General features: G+C 42.1%; 1 protein-coding gene across 1 annotated transcript; it reads right to left on the bottom strand.

Annotated features, from left to right (window-relative positions):
• Window positions 1-11,268: 11,268 nt before the first annotated feature.
• Window positions 11,269-13,230, bottom strand: crybb3 (crystallin, beta B3). The gene is made up of 5 exons (XM_048258406.1): window positions 13,156-13,230; window positions 12,918-13,033; window positions 12,428-12,560; window positions 11,785-11,927; window positions 11,269-11,494 (listed from the first exon to the last, which is right to left on the bottom strand). Exons 1-5 carry the CDS (start codon window positions 13,228-13,230, stop codon window positions 11,269-11,271), a joined length of 693 nt encoding a protein of 230 aa, XP_048114363.1.
• Between the last annotated feature and the right edge of the window lie 2,226 nt (window positions 13,231-15,456).

Raw genomic sequence — 15,456 nt, 5'->3', positions numbered from 1 at the left:
ATCAAGTTACGTGCCCTCACCATGAATCAAACCACATCTGGTCACCACATTCTCCTAGCTGTTGTTCGGTTAAGTCGGTTAGGTCATACATGAAGTGAGCGTGTACATTGCACAGGGCCCATTTGATCAACCCGGAGCACTCACCTAATTAAACGACTCCGGTGGCAAAGTAACCTTCTGGAGCCCTTCTGTGGGCCTGTCATGACGTAGACCCTCAGCGTCTCTGAGGGGTCACATATCTGCAGGCCTTTGATCAGGGATAATTGCCTGGATGTTTTGATCAGAAGAAACTTGTTATTGAATAATGTCACCCACATGTGACTTCATTAAGTAATGTGTTAGTTTGCGTGTAAGGAATTCACTGTTTTGGAGCAGAAGTATTGACTTTGAGTGGAAATGTTGTTGGCTAAGATGTTCATCATTCAGTGACCATGTGTTCTCCTGAAGGGCATACTATTGTAATGATTTACAAGCTTGATCGCAAAACAGTTCCATTGTCATTACCAACATTGCTTGGCAATACACTGATATTGACATTTACTGATTTACTGTGTGTTTATGTTTATGTTTATGTTTGTTTTTTAGCAGATACTTTTATCCAAAGCTAATAACAATGACATCAATAAACATGATATTAAAATTAAAATGAACAGTTTGCAGTCATATGGCCTAAATAAAAAAAAAACTATTAAAGGGGAACTATGCAGGTATTTTAGCTTAATTTACCTTATTAACTGAACAGCTTCAAAGTCACTGAAATAGTTATATGACTTTTTAGGGTTGAATGGTGGCCGCCTCACTTCCCCCGGGCCTAGTGCCTGTGAGTGGAAAAACCACCCTTGCAACTTTGGGCCAGCAGGCCGATGGCCTCAGAGACAGAAAGTCTCGCAGCCATATCTCGCAGCCTTGCGATGTAACAAATTGCTTCACTACACACATACACGCCAGGCACCGGCTAGAACAAGGTAGTGATGGAGTTTCTGCGTTTTTAGCTTTTTTAAAAAAGAAATTACGAAAATAGACACTCTAACACACCTTATGTGCGATTTTGGGAAATCTATCATGAACTGAAATAGATGATGATCGAAAACTCATGAAAATGCACAATCTGGACATTTTATCATAACTCGGCTTTTGATGGTTGCCACTTTGGGTCGAATCAGTGACGCATGCACGAAGGTCAAAACCAGGCCATTTTATTTTTGTGAGTTTATCACTAGGTGGCCGTCTCGCCACTCTTTGGCAGTCTGAGCCAAAGCTTCCGAAAACAGCGCAGCATTCAAAGTCTTAATAGACTAAATAGAATTAACAGCATAATAACAATAACCGTATAAACTGTGACTCTGTAAGGAAAATTAATTAGTGAGTCAGTAAGAAAGTAAGTAAGTCTTTATTATATAGTAGCCTAGAAATCTAGACGCTCCCCTAGCGCAAATTACATTTGCTGCCAGGGCTAGTCTAGCAACTCTCTATTGGCTTGTGAGCTCCAGAAATCGAAACTCAATCAGGCCAATGAAATCGTGTATAGAGTCGTTAGGTGGGCTTAACATAGCCTAATGATTGATGGCAGAGTTGCAACGGTTTGGCTTGAATTCCCTGCTACTTGAAAACAAACTAGATGTACCGCATAGCGGTACAAAATATGACTGCCGCTCAGTCCTGTACATCCGTTCCGCGAAAATAAATCACACTTCAATTTGTCTCCATATTTTACTCCATCCCCCACTCTTGAAACTTTTGTGTATGCTTGTTTGGCATGCCTGAGTGTGTGTGTGCGGCTGCACAGAAAGCAGCCTACTGGTGCTGAAAAGGTGAATAGATTGTAGAATAGCCAAAGAAGATGTAGCATTGTTATAAAACCTTTAAAATCTCTAAACAATCACAAGTAGGGCAGTTCATCACAGTTCATCCATTGCTACTGGATTGATGAAAGGTCACTTACACCTGTAGGCTACATTGTATTTGGGAAAAGCAAAAGGTATCAGCATAATGTTATTTATTTATTTATTTTTTTTTTTTATGTATTTATAAACAAAAACATCTCTGTCAGTTCCATGCCGTTTTCAACAGCTATCAAAAACAAAGGTCATTTTTGGATGGATGGAGTTTTTGTGAATGTTTCTTCTTCTACATAAGATTTTAGTCATCTTTAGTTCATGTAATACTTTATTGTCAATGCACAAATTAAGTAACAGTAGTCTGAAACCTTATTGTTAATGCACAAATTAAGTAACAGTAGTCTGAAACGAAATGCTGTTTTACATCTAACCAGTGGTGCAAATAACTGACATGTCCAAATGGGCCTTGATGAAATGCGTCGCTAGACTGTTCATACACATTTTAACGGGCCAAAGTTGAAGAGCTGTTGTCCGTTATTGTTCGTGCAAATATAGGCTGATTCATGTTCCCTTGCATTGTGTAACTGAGGTCCATGGCTAGTCTGGCTTTCACCAGACCAAGCTCAATCTTTTAAGAAATCAAAAAATAAATAGCGGGCAGATCAGGCCTAGTGCATAGGCACCCGATATTGTTTAATTTTCCGATTGAGATATCCACGCTCTGGCTATTCTAAATGCAAAAATGCATCAGGGAGTTATGACAAAACTGTAACTAACAAACTAGATCCTAATAGAAAGCTGTTAGCCTCCCTAAGCTACAGGTAGGCTTATAAGGTAGGCCTATTTACAACATAAATTGTCAATAGGCTATGCTGGCGACCAGTGTTGGGAGTAATGAGTTACAAAAGTAATGTAATTACTGTAATATATTGCTTTTTGCTGTAACGCGGCAATGTAAGGCATTACAAAAAAAAAAGGGTTTAATATTTTACTCGGTACAAACTTCAGTAACGCGCATTACAATGCATTTTAACCTGAAATTAAGTGGTATTATGTATTGATACATATTCGCAAACAACACTGCGAGAACAGAGGAGAAAAAATCTGCGCAAATAGCAGAACGTAGCTCCTGTTACTGGTTGAAGATGACTGTGGCTGGCTGCAACTGACTCGATGGACATAAGCCTATACGCTCATTATTTTCAATTTGTCAGAGACAACTAGGATATGAAGAACAGTTAAGTGCACTTTGTGTGTGAAACCGAAAGATCTCTATACCTCGCGAAATAGCACAATTAATTTAATGACACATCTAGAGCGGTGCCACGCTAATCTTTTTGATTCTTGATAAAGCATAAATGCTCTTCTACTGCATGTCAGCTTTGTGCTGTGTGTGAACTTGAATTAAAGAGAATGAAGGGATAGAAATGTAAAAAAGATGGGAACTTGGACTTAGGTCGCAAAAACAGTGACTTCAGACATGACTTGCGACTCCACTCAAAAGACTTCAGACTTGACTCGGACTCGAGCTTTGAGAATCCTGAACAAGCTGTATTTCATGCAATTATTGCTTTTTTTATCTAAATGTATTCATGTATTTCTATTTTATTTTATTGCTACATATACTTTGGGAAACGTATAACGAGCGGCATTGCCCCTTTGCCATAATGTGCAACGTAACGCATGCGCTATGTGCGCACACTCACAGATATATATAAAAAAAAACGCATTGACTATGGTGACAAGAAGTCCTCCTGGAGTTGTGCCTTTTATCGTTACTTTCAGTTACAATAACTTCGTACACAGAGGAAATAAGCGAACAGCTACATGCAAGGTGCGTGGCACCAGGATAAACTAGAAAATGTAATTTCGAGGAAATTACCAGTGCATGAAAATATAAACATACTGTATATTAACATAAAATGCAAAACAAACTTTCATTTGGAAACAGTTGGCAGGAGTCATAGTTGATAACAACTGACAGTTGAAATGTCTAAACAGTTAAATAGTTGAGTAGTTTAAATAGTTAAATTATTTAATAGTGAATTATTGTAGTGAGGACATTTATTTTGAAACAGTTGTGGGCAGAGGAAATAGGAACAGAAGAGTCTTAAGAGAGCCAGATTGTTTGCTTAAAGCCTGAGACAGAGTATATAGGCTAGTTTAAAAGTTAAATTTAGATAGTGTAATGGATGTTGATAGACAGAAAGTTGAATGGATGTTGGTAGGCAGATTGTTTAATGGATGTTGGTGGATAGTTTAATGGGTGGATGAGTGAATGGTTTGAAGAGGATGAATGGATAGAAAGTTGGATGGAATGTGCCCAGGGGCGCCTTAATACCACCTGAGGCCCCTGGGCTATATGTTTTTAAGCCCCCCGCAAATACTAATTATGATACCCGGCCCGCGATCTGACCCGCCTATTTACATAACGTGCGCTTTTGGTTGATATAGCCTAACATGCAGTGTAGCCTATCATTATTGAGCCTATGTAAAACATTTACATAAACAGGAACAGAAAGCCCTTAATCACGTCAGCCTACCCATGACATCGCTTATCAAAAAGGTTAGCCTACTGCACGAAAACAACAGCGTTGAACTTTTGCAACACTATAGGGTAAGTTATAAGATGGGTTACACATATGGACGTTTCAAGCTTTTCAAAAGTGCATGTGTTTGTCGTGTCGGGGGGTTCCCCAGGAGGTTTTTTGAAATTCTGTCTACTTAACACACCATTCTAACACAGATTGGGAGGGACAGAAATACTTTTAGCCTACAGAACAAGCAGCTGGCTCATGTGACGTGAACATTGGCTACCTTATGCATTATCACTACACTTCCCAACATGGAGACATATCTCACGTTAACAATCACAAAACATAACATAGGATATTATTTGTGCGAATATGGGTTAGCACAAACTTAGCTTTTGGTGAACGAAGATGCAGATCACTAATTCATTTCTTTGCGCAACAGCCCATGTTCTGCATTAACTCCAGTGAGACAAGTGAAATAGGCCTCCATGTTTTTAAAGCCGTTTCATTGCCAGGCTATTTGCTACGATATTTACCTGCTATGCCTTCTGTTTTCATGGACAGTTACAGGAATCCACGTCATTCGTTTATCATTTTATGATAATATTATCATTTTGTTACACTTCAGAAGAGAAGACAAAGGGGGCCTCTGCATCGATGTCATTGTAGAGCAGTGCAATGTGCTCAATTATGTAGGCTAGCTCCAGAGTAGGCTAATGACTGACGCCGCGAATACGGACACGGCCGTTTATTATTGATTCATTATTACTATTAGGAGGCCCCTCATTGGGCGAGGCCCCTGGGCTTCAGCCCAGGTAAGCCCTTGCATTAAGGCGCCAGTGATATAAAGCCCCTGCATTAAGGCGCCAGTATAATTAAACACATTATAATCAATAGGCCAAAATCATAATTGTGTACAGTATCTGTGCCGAAATTCGTAATTCAAGTCCAGTGCAGAACTGAATAAGAAAATCATATGGCTATGTATCTTGAAGTTCCAGTATGTGAGAGACTTGACGTGCCTTAATATCTCCAACCTCAAGTATGCAGCTAATAAGGAAATAGAATTGTTATTTAATTAAACAAGGTGAACTTCTCCCCTCTGTGGCATGCAGAAAAGGATGCTACAAGGAAGGGAATTCAAACACACTCAACACCTTACCATCTATTGATGTCATTGTGGTTGAGACATCTGACATTTTTCTGTTAAAGATTGGCATGGAGACAATGGGACATGGTTGCCTTTGTCAGTGTCCTTATGTGAACTTGCACAGGTAAACTTGCTTATCTTTACTTGCGTACCACTTCACACCAGTGCTTCAGACCAGAGCTGATGCTTCAGCAATACTGAAAAGCTGTAAGTGTTGTTGAACACAGCTGTTCTCACATTAGCTGATTGTGATAAACATAAACCATTGTTGCCTAATTACCAATTATTCATTACACCTGTGTGTAGTATCTACTTTTTTTGTGTTTTTCACATATAGTATTTTGCAGTATTTTTAAAATACAAAAATACACACCAATAAAGTATTTTGATACAAAATACAGAGCCCTTTCCTTCAACCCAATAAAATACAAATGACAAAATACTATTTTGCATTTGACACACATATTACATGTTTCAGAAATACTACCCATCCCTGGGAACAGGCAGACTACATCTTTATAGTTGGCCATATGATGACATACTTAAGTTAATACTGTATTTCACCAGTTAGGGCACCAAGATGGCGAGTAGCTGCACTGTGTAGCCTATCCTGACATGTCTTTAAGTTTTGGGTTACAATATACAGGTAGTGGGCTCTCTGTTGATTTTAATGAGTCGGCCTAAGCCTGAAGTTACAGCATTTCTATCACAATTGACCAGACTTTGACCTTTCGTCTTTTTTTAACAAAATTCTGGCTATGATTGTTCTTTGTATTGCATCATGAGCCATCACTGCACCTATTGCATTCTACTGTTGTTAGCCTTAAGCCTAGCTCAGTCATTATGTTGTACCACATCACCCTCCATTAGAAGTGCAATGAGCTGCATTGAGCATAATAAACTGCATTTAGAATTCCAAATCCATATTTTATATCTAGATATTTTGGTAAAAGTAACTTAAAAGTAATACAATAGTAGTGTAATGCCTTACAATTCAGAGACAGTAATATTATAATGTAATGAATTACTTTGAAATGACAGTAATAAGTAATACATAATATATTACGATTTTGAAGTAACTTGCTCAACACTGCTGGCGACACAAATAAAATCTCCTTTGGAAACCAATGGCTTACGCCTTACAGTATCAAGCGGACTTAAACTGCCATATCGTGGCGAAAAGTTGTAATAAAATTCACGCAGCTCCATGAGTCAAGGAAAGCGCGAATGAAGTAGCCACTTCTAAATGGGACCCACTACACAGTAGCTTAAGGTGTGTTGCTAAAGCAGCCATAATGAAATGAAGGTGTCATTGTTTGGATACTTCACACACACGTGCTTTTTATTTCACAGACTTTTATCTGTTATCTTTTATGCTTTTAACTACAACTACCAAGCTGGAATCAAAGCACATCGATTCCCCTCTCACACCCTACACGCACTTAAAACAAAATAAACAGGCGTCTCAGTCTCGCGCATGTATAGGCAAAACTGTATCAGACCGGTGTAACGTTGGTAACTCTTCCATTGCACAGAATGATTTTTGTAGCACGTGCAACAAATGACAGTCGAAAGATACAATTACAGTGCTGCTATCAATTTTCTTGGTATAACCGCATTTATAGTTTTCTACAAATGCAATCAATCAAATTGGCCTCCATCACTCAACCAAAGCTAACGGTAACATTACCTAGGTCCTTATTGATATTATAAGATTAACGTACCTGCAGTAAAAACCAAGCATGTCCGATAAACATCCTCAGATTTATTTCGGCTTCAAGAAGAAATGGGAATTACATTTCATGTGAACATCATCCTATTCATTACACCTGTGTGTAGTATCTACTTTTTTTGTGTTTTTCACATATAGTATTTTGCAGTATTTTTAAAATACAAAAATACACACCAATAAAGTATTTTGATACAAAATACAGAGCCCTTTCCTTCAACCCAATAAAATACAAATGACAAAATACTATTTTGCATTTGAAACACATATTACATGTTTCAGAAATACTACCCATCCCTGGGAACAGGCAGATTACATCTTTATAGTTGGCCATATGATGACATACTTACATAGTTAATACTGTATTTCACCAGTTAGGGCACCAAGATGGCGAGTAGCTGCACTGTGTAGCCTATCCTGACATGTCTTTAAGTTTTGGGTTACAATATAACGATGCGCCATCTAGTGGACAAACGACTACTTATCGCCAATTCTGGAAATGCAGCCATGATGATGAATATTTATTTTTGCTTTCTTTTAATCCTACTGAATTTGTAATTATGTATCGGCCGTTCTAATACCGATAGTATGTGGGTGCCTGTGTGTGTGTGCATGTGTATATGTGTGCACCGCCATCTACAGGCCAATGAGTGTACCCCATGGATGAAATTCTACGAAACTTGGCATACCCCAGAGAATGCCAGGTCAATCATACACATAAAATTTGGTGCAGTTCTGAACATCTTAACTGAAGATAGGGGCGATTAAAGCAGAATAATATTGCATTTTCATTTTTTACCGGGGGGGTGCAAATCACAAATGAGTGATTATGGGCCAGATTAATGTGGGCCCTTGAGACCAACATACCATAAAAGATTCTTCATCCTCAGTGCCACGGTTCAGGTAGTTATTTAGAAAAAACTGCTTTTTTTGTGGTTCGAGGGGCCCAGCACGGGGGAGGGGCCCCGGGGACTAAAACAAAATTTTTTCTGTAAAAAGTCTAGTGGGGCTACATACCCACCAAATTTCATGTGCCCCGGTGGTTCGGTGTCCCGGGTATCGTTGACCAAAAATTCAGGAAGTAGATGACAGGAAAAAAAAAAAAAAAAACGTTGACAATCCCTATATGACCGCTTCGCTAGCGGTGGTCATAATAAGATGGATGTTGCTGTTGGCGAACAGTGTGACACGAGTTTAGCTTTTATTAAGTTGGCAAACATTTGAACTAGCCAACTAGCTCCACTGGTGGGAAACGCATGGGACTCATAGCGCTGCCGCTGTCCTATTGCGTGCAGAGGGAATTTGAAAGACAACTGATTATCCTGCCCATCGGACTGAGCACTGCGAACGGTGAGTGCCCAGACCCTACATTTTAATGTGGGTCTGGCTCGTCAGGCTAATTATATAGTGCTTTTTCGAATTATTTAGAAACAGGGGGGTGAAACTGACTTGCCAGGGCCCCAGGGGTGGAGGGCCCCTTAAGAAGATTGGAATAAAGTGGTTGGTTTTGGTTTTTGGTGCCCTTAATGTGAATGACTAATTAAGTTACATACAAAAATAGTGGAAGGAATCTCTATGAGGTCCCTCCACAAAAGGCGCAAAATGTTTTAGTTCACCCAATGCAGATATTCAAATTAAGTGACAGGAAATTATGCAGCGCCAAATTTAGTAACACAGCAACAGTCATGTTTTCCTCTAAGAAAAGTCAAAACTGCTAACTACTTTCTAACCAAAAATAAAGGTTTAGCCTCTTGAGTCATAGTGTCATTAAAATCATGTCCATGGACCATGCTAAACTGCCTGAATATCCAGCAATATTTACGCAAGAAATGAAGAGATAGGCTACTGACCATTAAAAGAGAGCAAAGTACATTTTCAAATGATGTCTTGGTAATGCCTGTAATCGGAGGCAAAAACGTAATATAGGCTACAATTTAGAAAAGGGGTTCTCACATCTGGTACCAAGGACCCCTTGTGTGGGAAAACATTTTCTGAGGACCCCCTCATAATCATAACAATCAAGCATGCTTATTACAGTTCGTATACTTGGTATACATATGCTTATTACAGTTCGTATACGTTGGTATACATATGCTTGTATGCATATGCTTATTACAGTTTGTATACTTGGTATACATATGCTTATTACAGTTTGTATACTTGGATACCATTTTTACCACTCTGAAGTTGTGGCCAGGTTCACTATCCTGTGTTTCTGGCAGGTATGTAACTTGGTCTTTTGTAAGCTTTTTGTATCACTGTCGATGTGGGCTGACTCAAACATTTCTCCACATTCATCAGCTTGTTGCTGGCAAATAAGCCAAGCTAAGCAGCAGAAAGTGACCTCAAGTTTATCGTGACCTGAGTGAAGTGATTGAAGAGATTTGACATGATTTTATTAGCCTGACGTAGTCAATTCTATTCAGAATGTGAAATTTCCCAACCTCAAATTTTGTAGGCGGGGTTAAATTCGGACTTGCTTCCAGGCTGATTTGTCATTATCATATCAAAGTTAAATGTTAGTGTGGGTGGGAGCAATCATTTGTTTGTTTTATTGGTGCAAAGGGTCATCATCTGGATCATCACATCTGGATCATCACATCAGATGTGCATATTTTTATTATAAAGCACAACTTTATCATTCCAAGCAAATTATTTCTTGGATCCCTTGGCTATAGGTTGCTGACCCTCAGGGTTCCCTGGACCCCACTTTGAGAACCACTGGACTACAAGCAGGGAGGCCAGCAGGGAGACTAATAGTGCACTGCAATAGTGCAGTTTAGAAAGAACCATGGCCTGAGCATACAAGATATTGTGTGATATATTGTGTTAGATAAGGTCAGCATATGCTTAAAGAATTAGCTTCAACTATAAACAATACAACTGGCTACACCAGATGAAGGAGTGCTGCGGTCATTAAAAAAAATTAGAATAGTCTTCTATTTTTATGTGAACAGAAGGCGTCAGTTGCGTCAGTTGCCTGGTGTAGCCCGTCTGTCAGAGATCCGCTTCCCAACTCTCCTTCTTCATCTGAGCAAGTCGACTGCTTATGCTCCCTTCTCTGACTGCATCCTTTTGATCTCTCCAAGGCCCTGTCTGAGCAGCGCTGGTGCTCCCTGCCGTCTTTTCTTGCTGCCTCAGCTCCTCATGCCAAGCTTCCTGTCAGACTCCTGGTTAAAAAGCTGAACGTATGGAGCGAAGCCCCATATAAACATTACTGTGGTTAAAAGGGCCTGCGTCAGCCTGTCTCCAGAGCCATTAAAGCCCATTAACCTGTGATACACGGACGATTTCCTCCTCAGGCATAAACGCCACTTGATGAATGAGCCACAGGTACTGCTATGAGAGAGCCTCAGCCCCTTCTGTACGTGCCAATTATAGCAGGACGCAGGATGAAAATGTGTGTCATTTCTTGGATAAATGTAGGCTATAGATGTGATGATGAATTAATTTAGGTTGAGGTGATTAAAGTGATTAAATGACTCGCTAATTAACCTGGCATTGAGTGTTGGAACTGTGATATTTTCTGTTTAGGTGCATTGTGAATTTGTTCCTGTCATTGAGTGCACATGTATCTAGACTCTCTCAGTCCACCCATTTCTGATCAATCTAATTTAATCTCTGTAGATTAAGTTTGAAATGTACCTTTGACCAGTCTTAAATTAATCTCTGTTAAACTCTCTTGATTATCACTAAGCCTCTTTCTAGTAGTGAAACCCATACTAATCTGAATAATTCTGAATAAACTCACAGCTAATTCCCGAAAGCAATCACTTGTAACCTAACCAGTGAAAATCAAGAGCATTCCACACCAGTATTACTGATCAAACCAAATGCGGGCCAAAGCCTTTATTGTTTATTCCAGTCGAAGACACTCGGGGAAGGCGGTCACTTCCGGGTTCGCCGCTTCTTGGTGGCCCTCTGAGAGGGGTGGAGGCCTGGCGGAGGGTCAGAGGAAGGGGTGGGGGTGTCGGCGCTGGGGGTGGTCCCGAGGCTGGGGGGGCTCGCTGCTCTCCTTCAGCTGGTGCCGGCCGCAGCGGGAGGGGCGGGGGGAGGAGGCACGGGGTTGGGGGTGGGCTCCGGGGCAGTGAAGCAGCCGCGCTTGTGCCACTGCATGTCACGCACACGCCGGACGGACTGAACCTGAGGCACGGCCGCCCCCCAGTCGTTCCAGTGCTTGTAGTCGCCGTGCTCGAACACGTACTGGCGCCCTCTGTAGCCTGGGTACATGTAGCCCACCCACCTAGACAGAGATCAGAGGAGAGAGAATGTTTAAGCACCATGTCAGATAAATATACTGTGGTCAAATCTCCCTCAGAATGTCTAGACACGGGAATGTACTGTACATCCCACATGCTTTTTGTTCCAATCAAAACTTAATCATACCCTACTTTAGTTCATACAGATGGTAGTGAAATGATCCAAATTACATTAGTCAAGCAATTGTTTAAAACGGTCCTGGAGCCATTATGGGGGAACTGGCACACCCTGACAAGTATCTGTATAACTGAATCACTTGTGTGGGCCCCTTACGTTCCATTCAGGGCTTTGACGCTGGCCACGCGATCCTGGAAGCCATGGGCCCAGAGGCTGGGGACATCATCATCCATGATCTCCATCTTCCTTCCAGCAAAGCCTCCATTCTCAAATAGGTGGAGCTTGTGATCCGCACTATCCTGTAACAAACAGGGAGTAGATCAACTTCATTCTGGGGTCCTTAGTTCTGTACATGGGTAAGAAAATAATAAGCGTGGTTTGTGTGTGTGTGTGTGTGTGTGTGTGTGTGTGTGTGTGTGTGTGTGTGTGTGTGTGTGTCACTAGACTTTTCTGTTTTTGCATGTGTAGTTTGTTGGCATGTGAAAACGCTGTGTTGGTAAATTTTAGGCCTGAACAAGCACTGTCAGACACACACGGTCAGTTCTAGGCCTGCACTCTTGTTTACAACCCAAAACCCTCCTGATGTTCTGCGTGAATAACATGGGCCAGTTTCCCAGATGGGCATTAGCCGTTATCCGTGCATAAACCTGTCTTTCAATGGCTACTCTCTGTGGACTGATCCCCTCCATTTAGAAAAAAAGGCCTGACAAATGACGAGCGATGTGTAATTGATTTAGTCAGTGATCCTTGGTCAGTTAGTGATGAGGTCAGTTGGTTGCAGGCGGGCAGCAGCACTGACCACACGGAGAGGCCTCAGGGACAGCAGACAGTAGCTGCTCTGGCTGTTGGTCCAGGAGCTCCAGCGGGGGTACTCGCCCTTCTCCAGAACGTACTGCTCCCCGGCAAAGCCCATACGCTCATACGCCACCCACCTGGGCAGAGAGTGACCAAACACACACACACACACACACACACACACACACACACACACACACACACACACACACACACACACACACACACACACACACACACACACACACACACACACAAACACACACACACAGGGTTAGAAGAGAGTCAGAGAAAGATAAAGAGTGACAGAGATAAACACAGAGAGAGAAGGATATAGAAAAAACTGAGAAAGACAGATAGTAAGAAAGACAGAGAGAGAGAAGGACAGAGAAGCACAGAGAGAGATAAACATTGAGAGAAAGGGGATGGAGACAATAAAGGTGTTTTTTAAAAGGAAAACTGAGAAAATTCAGAAGTGAGGTGAGTCTACTCACGGTCCAGATTCTACAATGGCCGAGCCAACTCTCTCCAGCTTCTCGCCAGCATCCTTGCACTCTGCAGAGAACTCTGCCTTCTTCCCTCGGAAATTCTCGAACTCGAACAGCACCACCTAGAGGCCAGGGACAAACAGCCATGTGGAAGTCCATTCAAGATAGAAAGAAAACATGAACTAATTCATGCAGGAGGAGGAGATGGTGATTTGCCGGTTTGCATGTTAGTGTGAGGTGGTACCTTGTAGGTAGCTCCAGCCCCTCCCTGACTTTTCCCAGCAGCCAGCTGTTCTGGGGCGCCTTGCTGCTCCGACATCCTGCCTCAAGAAGAACAATAACAACGGAATAACACATTAATCAGTAAACAACAACAGAAACAACAACAAAGCAACACACATGAAACAGTAAACAAAAATGACTACAAAGCGACACACATTAAATGGCGAACAACAAGAAAGTGACCTGCAGGTGCAGGACCTGCAACGGCTGAGGGAATCAGAGGGTCTCAGTAGACAGGTCTGTGTAAAACAGAGACTTTGAGGAGAGAGATGCTTCAAAAGCTCTCTTTGAACAGGAGTGAGAGATGCAAAGGAATGCAGGAAAGGTAAAGAATGATAGAAGGGAGGGATTTGGGATGAAACAAGAGGGAGTGAGAGATCTTGAGGTCCTGAGGTGAAGCTGACAGAAAATCTATAAATACACTGACATTTTTCCATCGGTTTACTGGAGAGCAACTTTACTCTGAAAAACAAAAAATGTCACCGCAATATCAGAAAATAAAGATCTGAACTGTACCACAGCATTAAGGCCTCAGTGAAGAAATTATTACAGAGAAAAGAGCAAAAATATCAGTATTAATTTGTTAGCCGACTGTCAGGTATTTCTCTCTGGAATGCTCCTCAAGAAACACCGTGCTCTGAAGCTGTCTAACGTTCTCAACCTTGACCTGTTGTCTTTGACTTGATTCTTTCTCTCAAAAGTGGCTTCAAGAACACAAGAACTTGAATTCTTTCCTTGCCACACTGTTGCAAAACAACTCATCCAAGCACATCCTCAGCATGTTCTTACCTGTAGCACTTGAAATAGCAACGCCTGAGTCTTTACACACTAGCCTTTTGAAGAAATCTCTGGCTCGACATGGCCGAAAAGGTATCGACTAGTGGACAAGCCAACTAGTGCTCCCTTTACTAAGCAAAAGTAGCCACACAGTGCAGACGGTGCATAAGAAAGCTGTGCGGAGGGAGACCAGGACGGGGGGACATGGAGGAGGGAAAGGGGACGGAGGAAGGGAGCGAGGAAAGGGGGTAAGAGGGAAGCGAGGGAGGCACAGCCTGGCGCCAGAGGAGCAGAGGATGCAGTCTTTTTTCACCGTTACCTGGTTAGCCTGTAACTTCAGTGCGCCGCACGTAACACCACTCTCACTCTCTTTCGCACTCTCGCCCACTCTCTCTCTCACTTCGATGTGGGTGTGTGTGGGTGTGTGTGTTGTTTGGGGGGTGTGTGAGCGGGCGTGTGTGGCGAGCATACACCAGGGGGCCAGGGGGGGTTTTTATGGTTTATTTCTGTCCAGAGCAGCAGAAAAGTGCTGGGTGGGTGAGGCTGTTGATGCAGCAAGTCTGTCGCTTGCATTGTGTCCGTCACACTGACTCTCAATAGCGGCTGGGGTTGGCACAGGCTGCCCCGCGCCACCCGGCTACCCTGCCGCCAGCGCTCCCACAGCGGGCACAGGCAGGGTGCGAGCCAAGAGGATTCAGAGAGATCAGACCCACTCAGCACAAACCTGCACACCAGCCCTCTCTCTCCCGCGCTCTCTCTCTCTCACTCTACCTCACTCGCTGGCACTCTCTCTCTCTGGGCTTCTGGCCACACCCATCCAGTGGAGAGTTCTGTCCAGCATCTGTGTGTCTGTCCAGGTGCTTCTTTCACCCCCTCCCTCCGGTCAGGTTTAGGTCTGTTATGTTTTCTCTTTCTATCCCTTTCTTCTTGCACTCTAGCCCCAGATCCCCATTTCCCCCATGCCAGACTTCCATGTTGTCATTTTTTTTAAATCAAATCTGTCCCCAAATGACCTTGAGAATTTTTTTACCAAATTCAAAAGGAACCGAGATCCATTTGACAAATTTCAGTGTATCAGTTGACTGATACTTGGCACTGAGTACAAATTAGAATGAGTTCCATTACAGGTAATAGTATGACCTTGAAGTACATGTCAAGGTCGTTAAGTTTATATCTAGATTGATAGATAGATAGATAGATACTTTATTGATCCCCAGGGGAAATTCAAGAATACCTGGGCAGTTGGATGGAAGGTGTGAGTGTATAAATAATCTATTTATACCATGGAAGTCAGGTGCATATAACCCAGGGAATGCTAGAAGGAGATGGGACTCTGTCTGAGTCTGTGTCCAGTCTTAAGGCTCTTTAAACCTCTGATCTCAAATAAAGTGACTCGCCTCTTTGAGGAAGTGTCTCTCCAAAGGAAAATAACCTGAAGTCGCTAAAGGGAAAGCCCTTAAACTTAAATCCTGTTCCTTACTGTTTA

The sequence above is a fragment of the Alosa alosa genome, chromosome 12 (genome assembly GCF_017589495.1).
Source record: "Alosa alosa isolate M-15738 ecotype Scorff River chromosome 12, AALO_Geno_1.1, whole genome shotgun sequence".
Lineage (NCBI taxonomy): Eukaryota > Metazoa > Chordata > Actinopteri > Clupeiformes > Clupeidae > Alosa > Alosa alosa.
Note: the sequence above shows the minus strand (reverse complement) of the source record. Positions and strands in the feature narration are given on the sequence as shown.

Excerpts from the sequence above, each read along its gene's own strand:
- crybb3 (XM_048258406.1), bottom strand. The coding sequence starts at position 13,230 with ATGTCGGAGCAGCAAGGCGCCCCAGAACAGCTGGCTGCTGGGAAAAGT. Across the intron at positions 11,928-12,427 it reads CCCTGAGGCCTCTCCGTGTG|GATAGTGCGGATCACAAGCT; the intron begins GTCAGTGCTGCT and ends TGTTTGTTACAG. Across the intron at positions 11,495-11,784 it reads GTCAAAGCCCTGAATGGAAC|GTGGGTGGGCTACATGTACC; the intron begins GTAAGGGGCCCA and ends ATCTCTGTCTAG.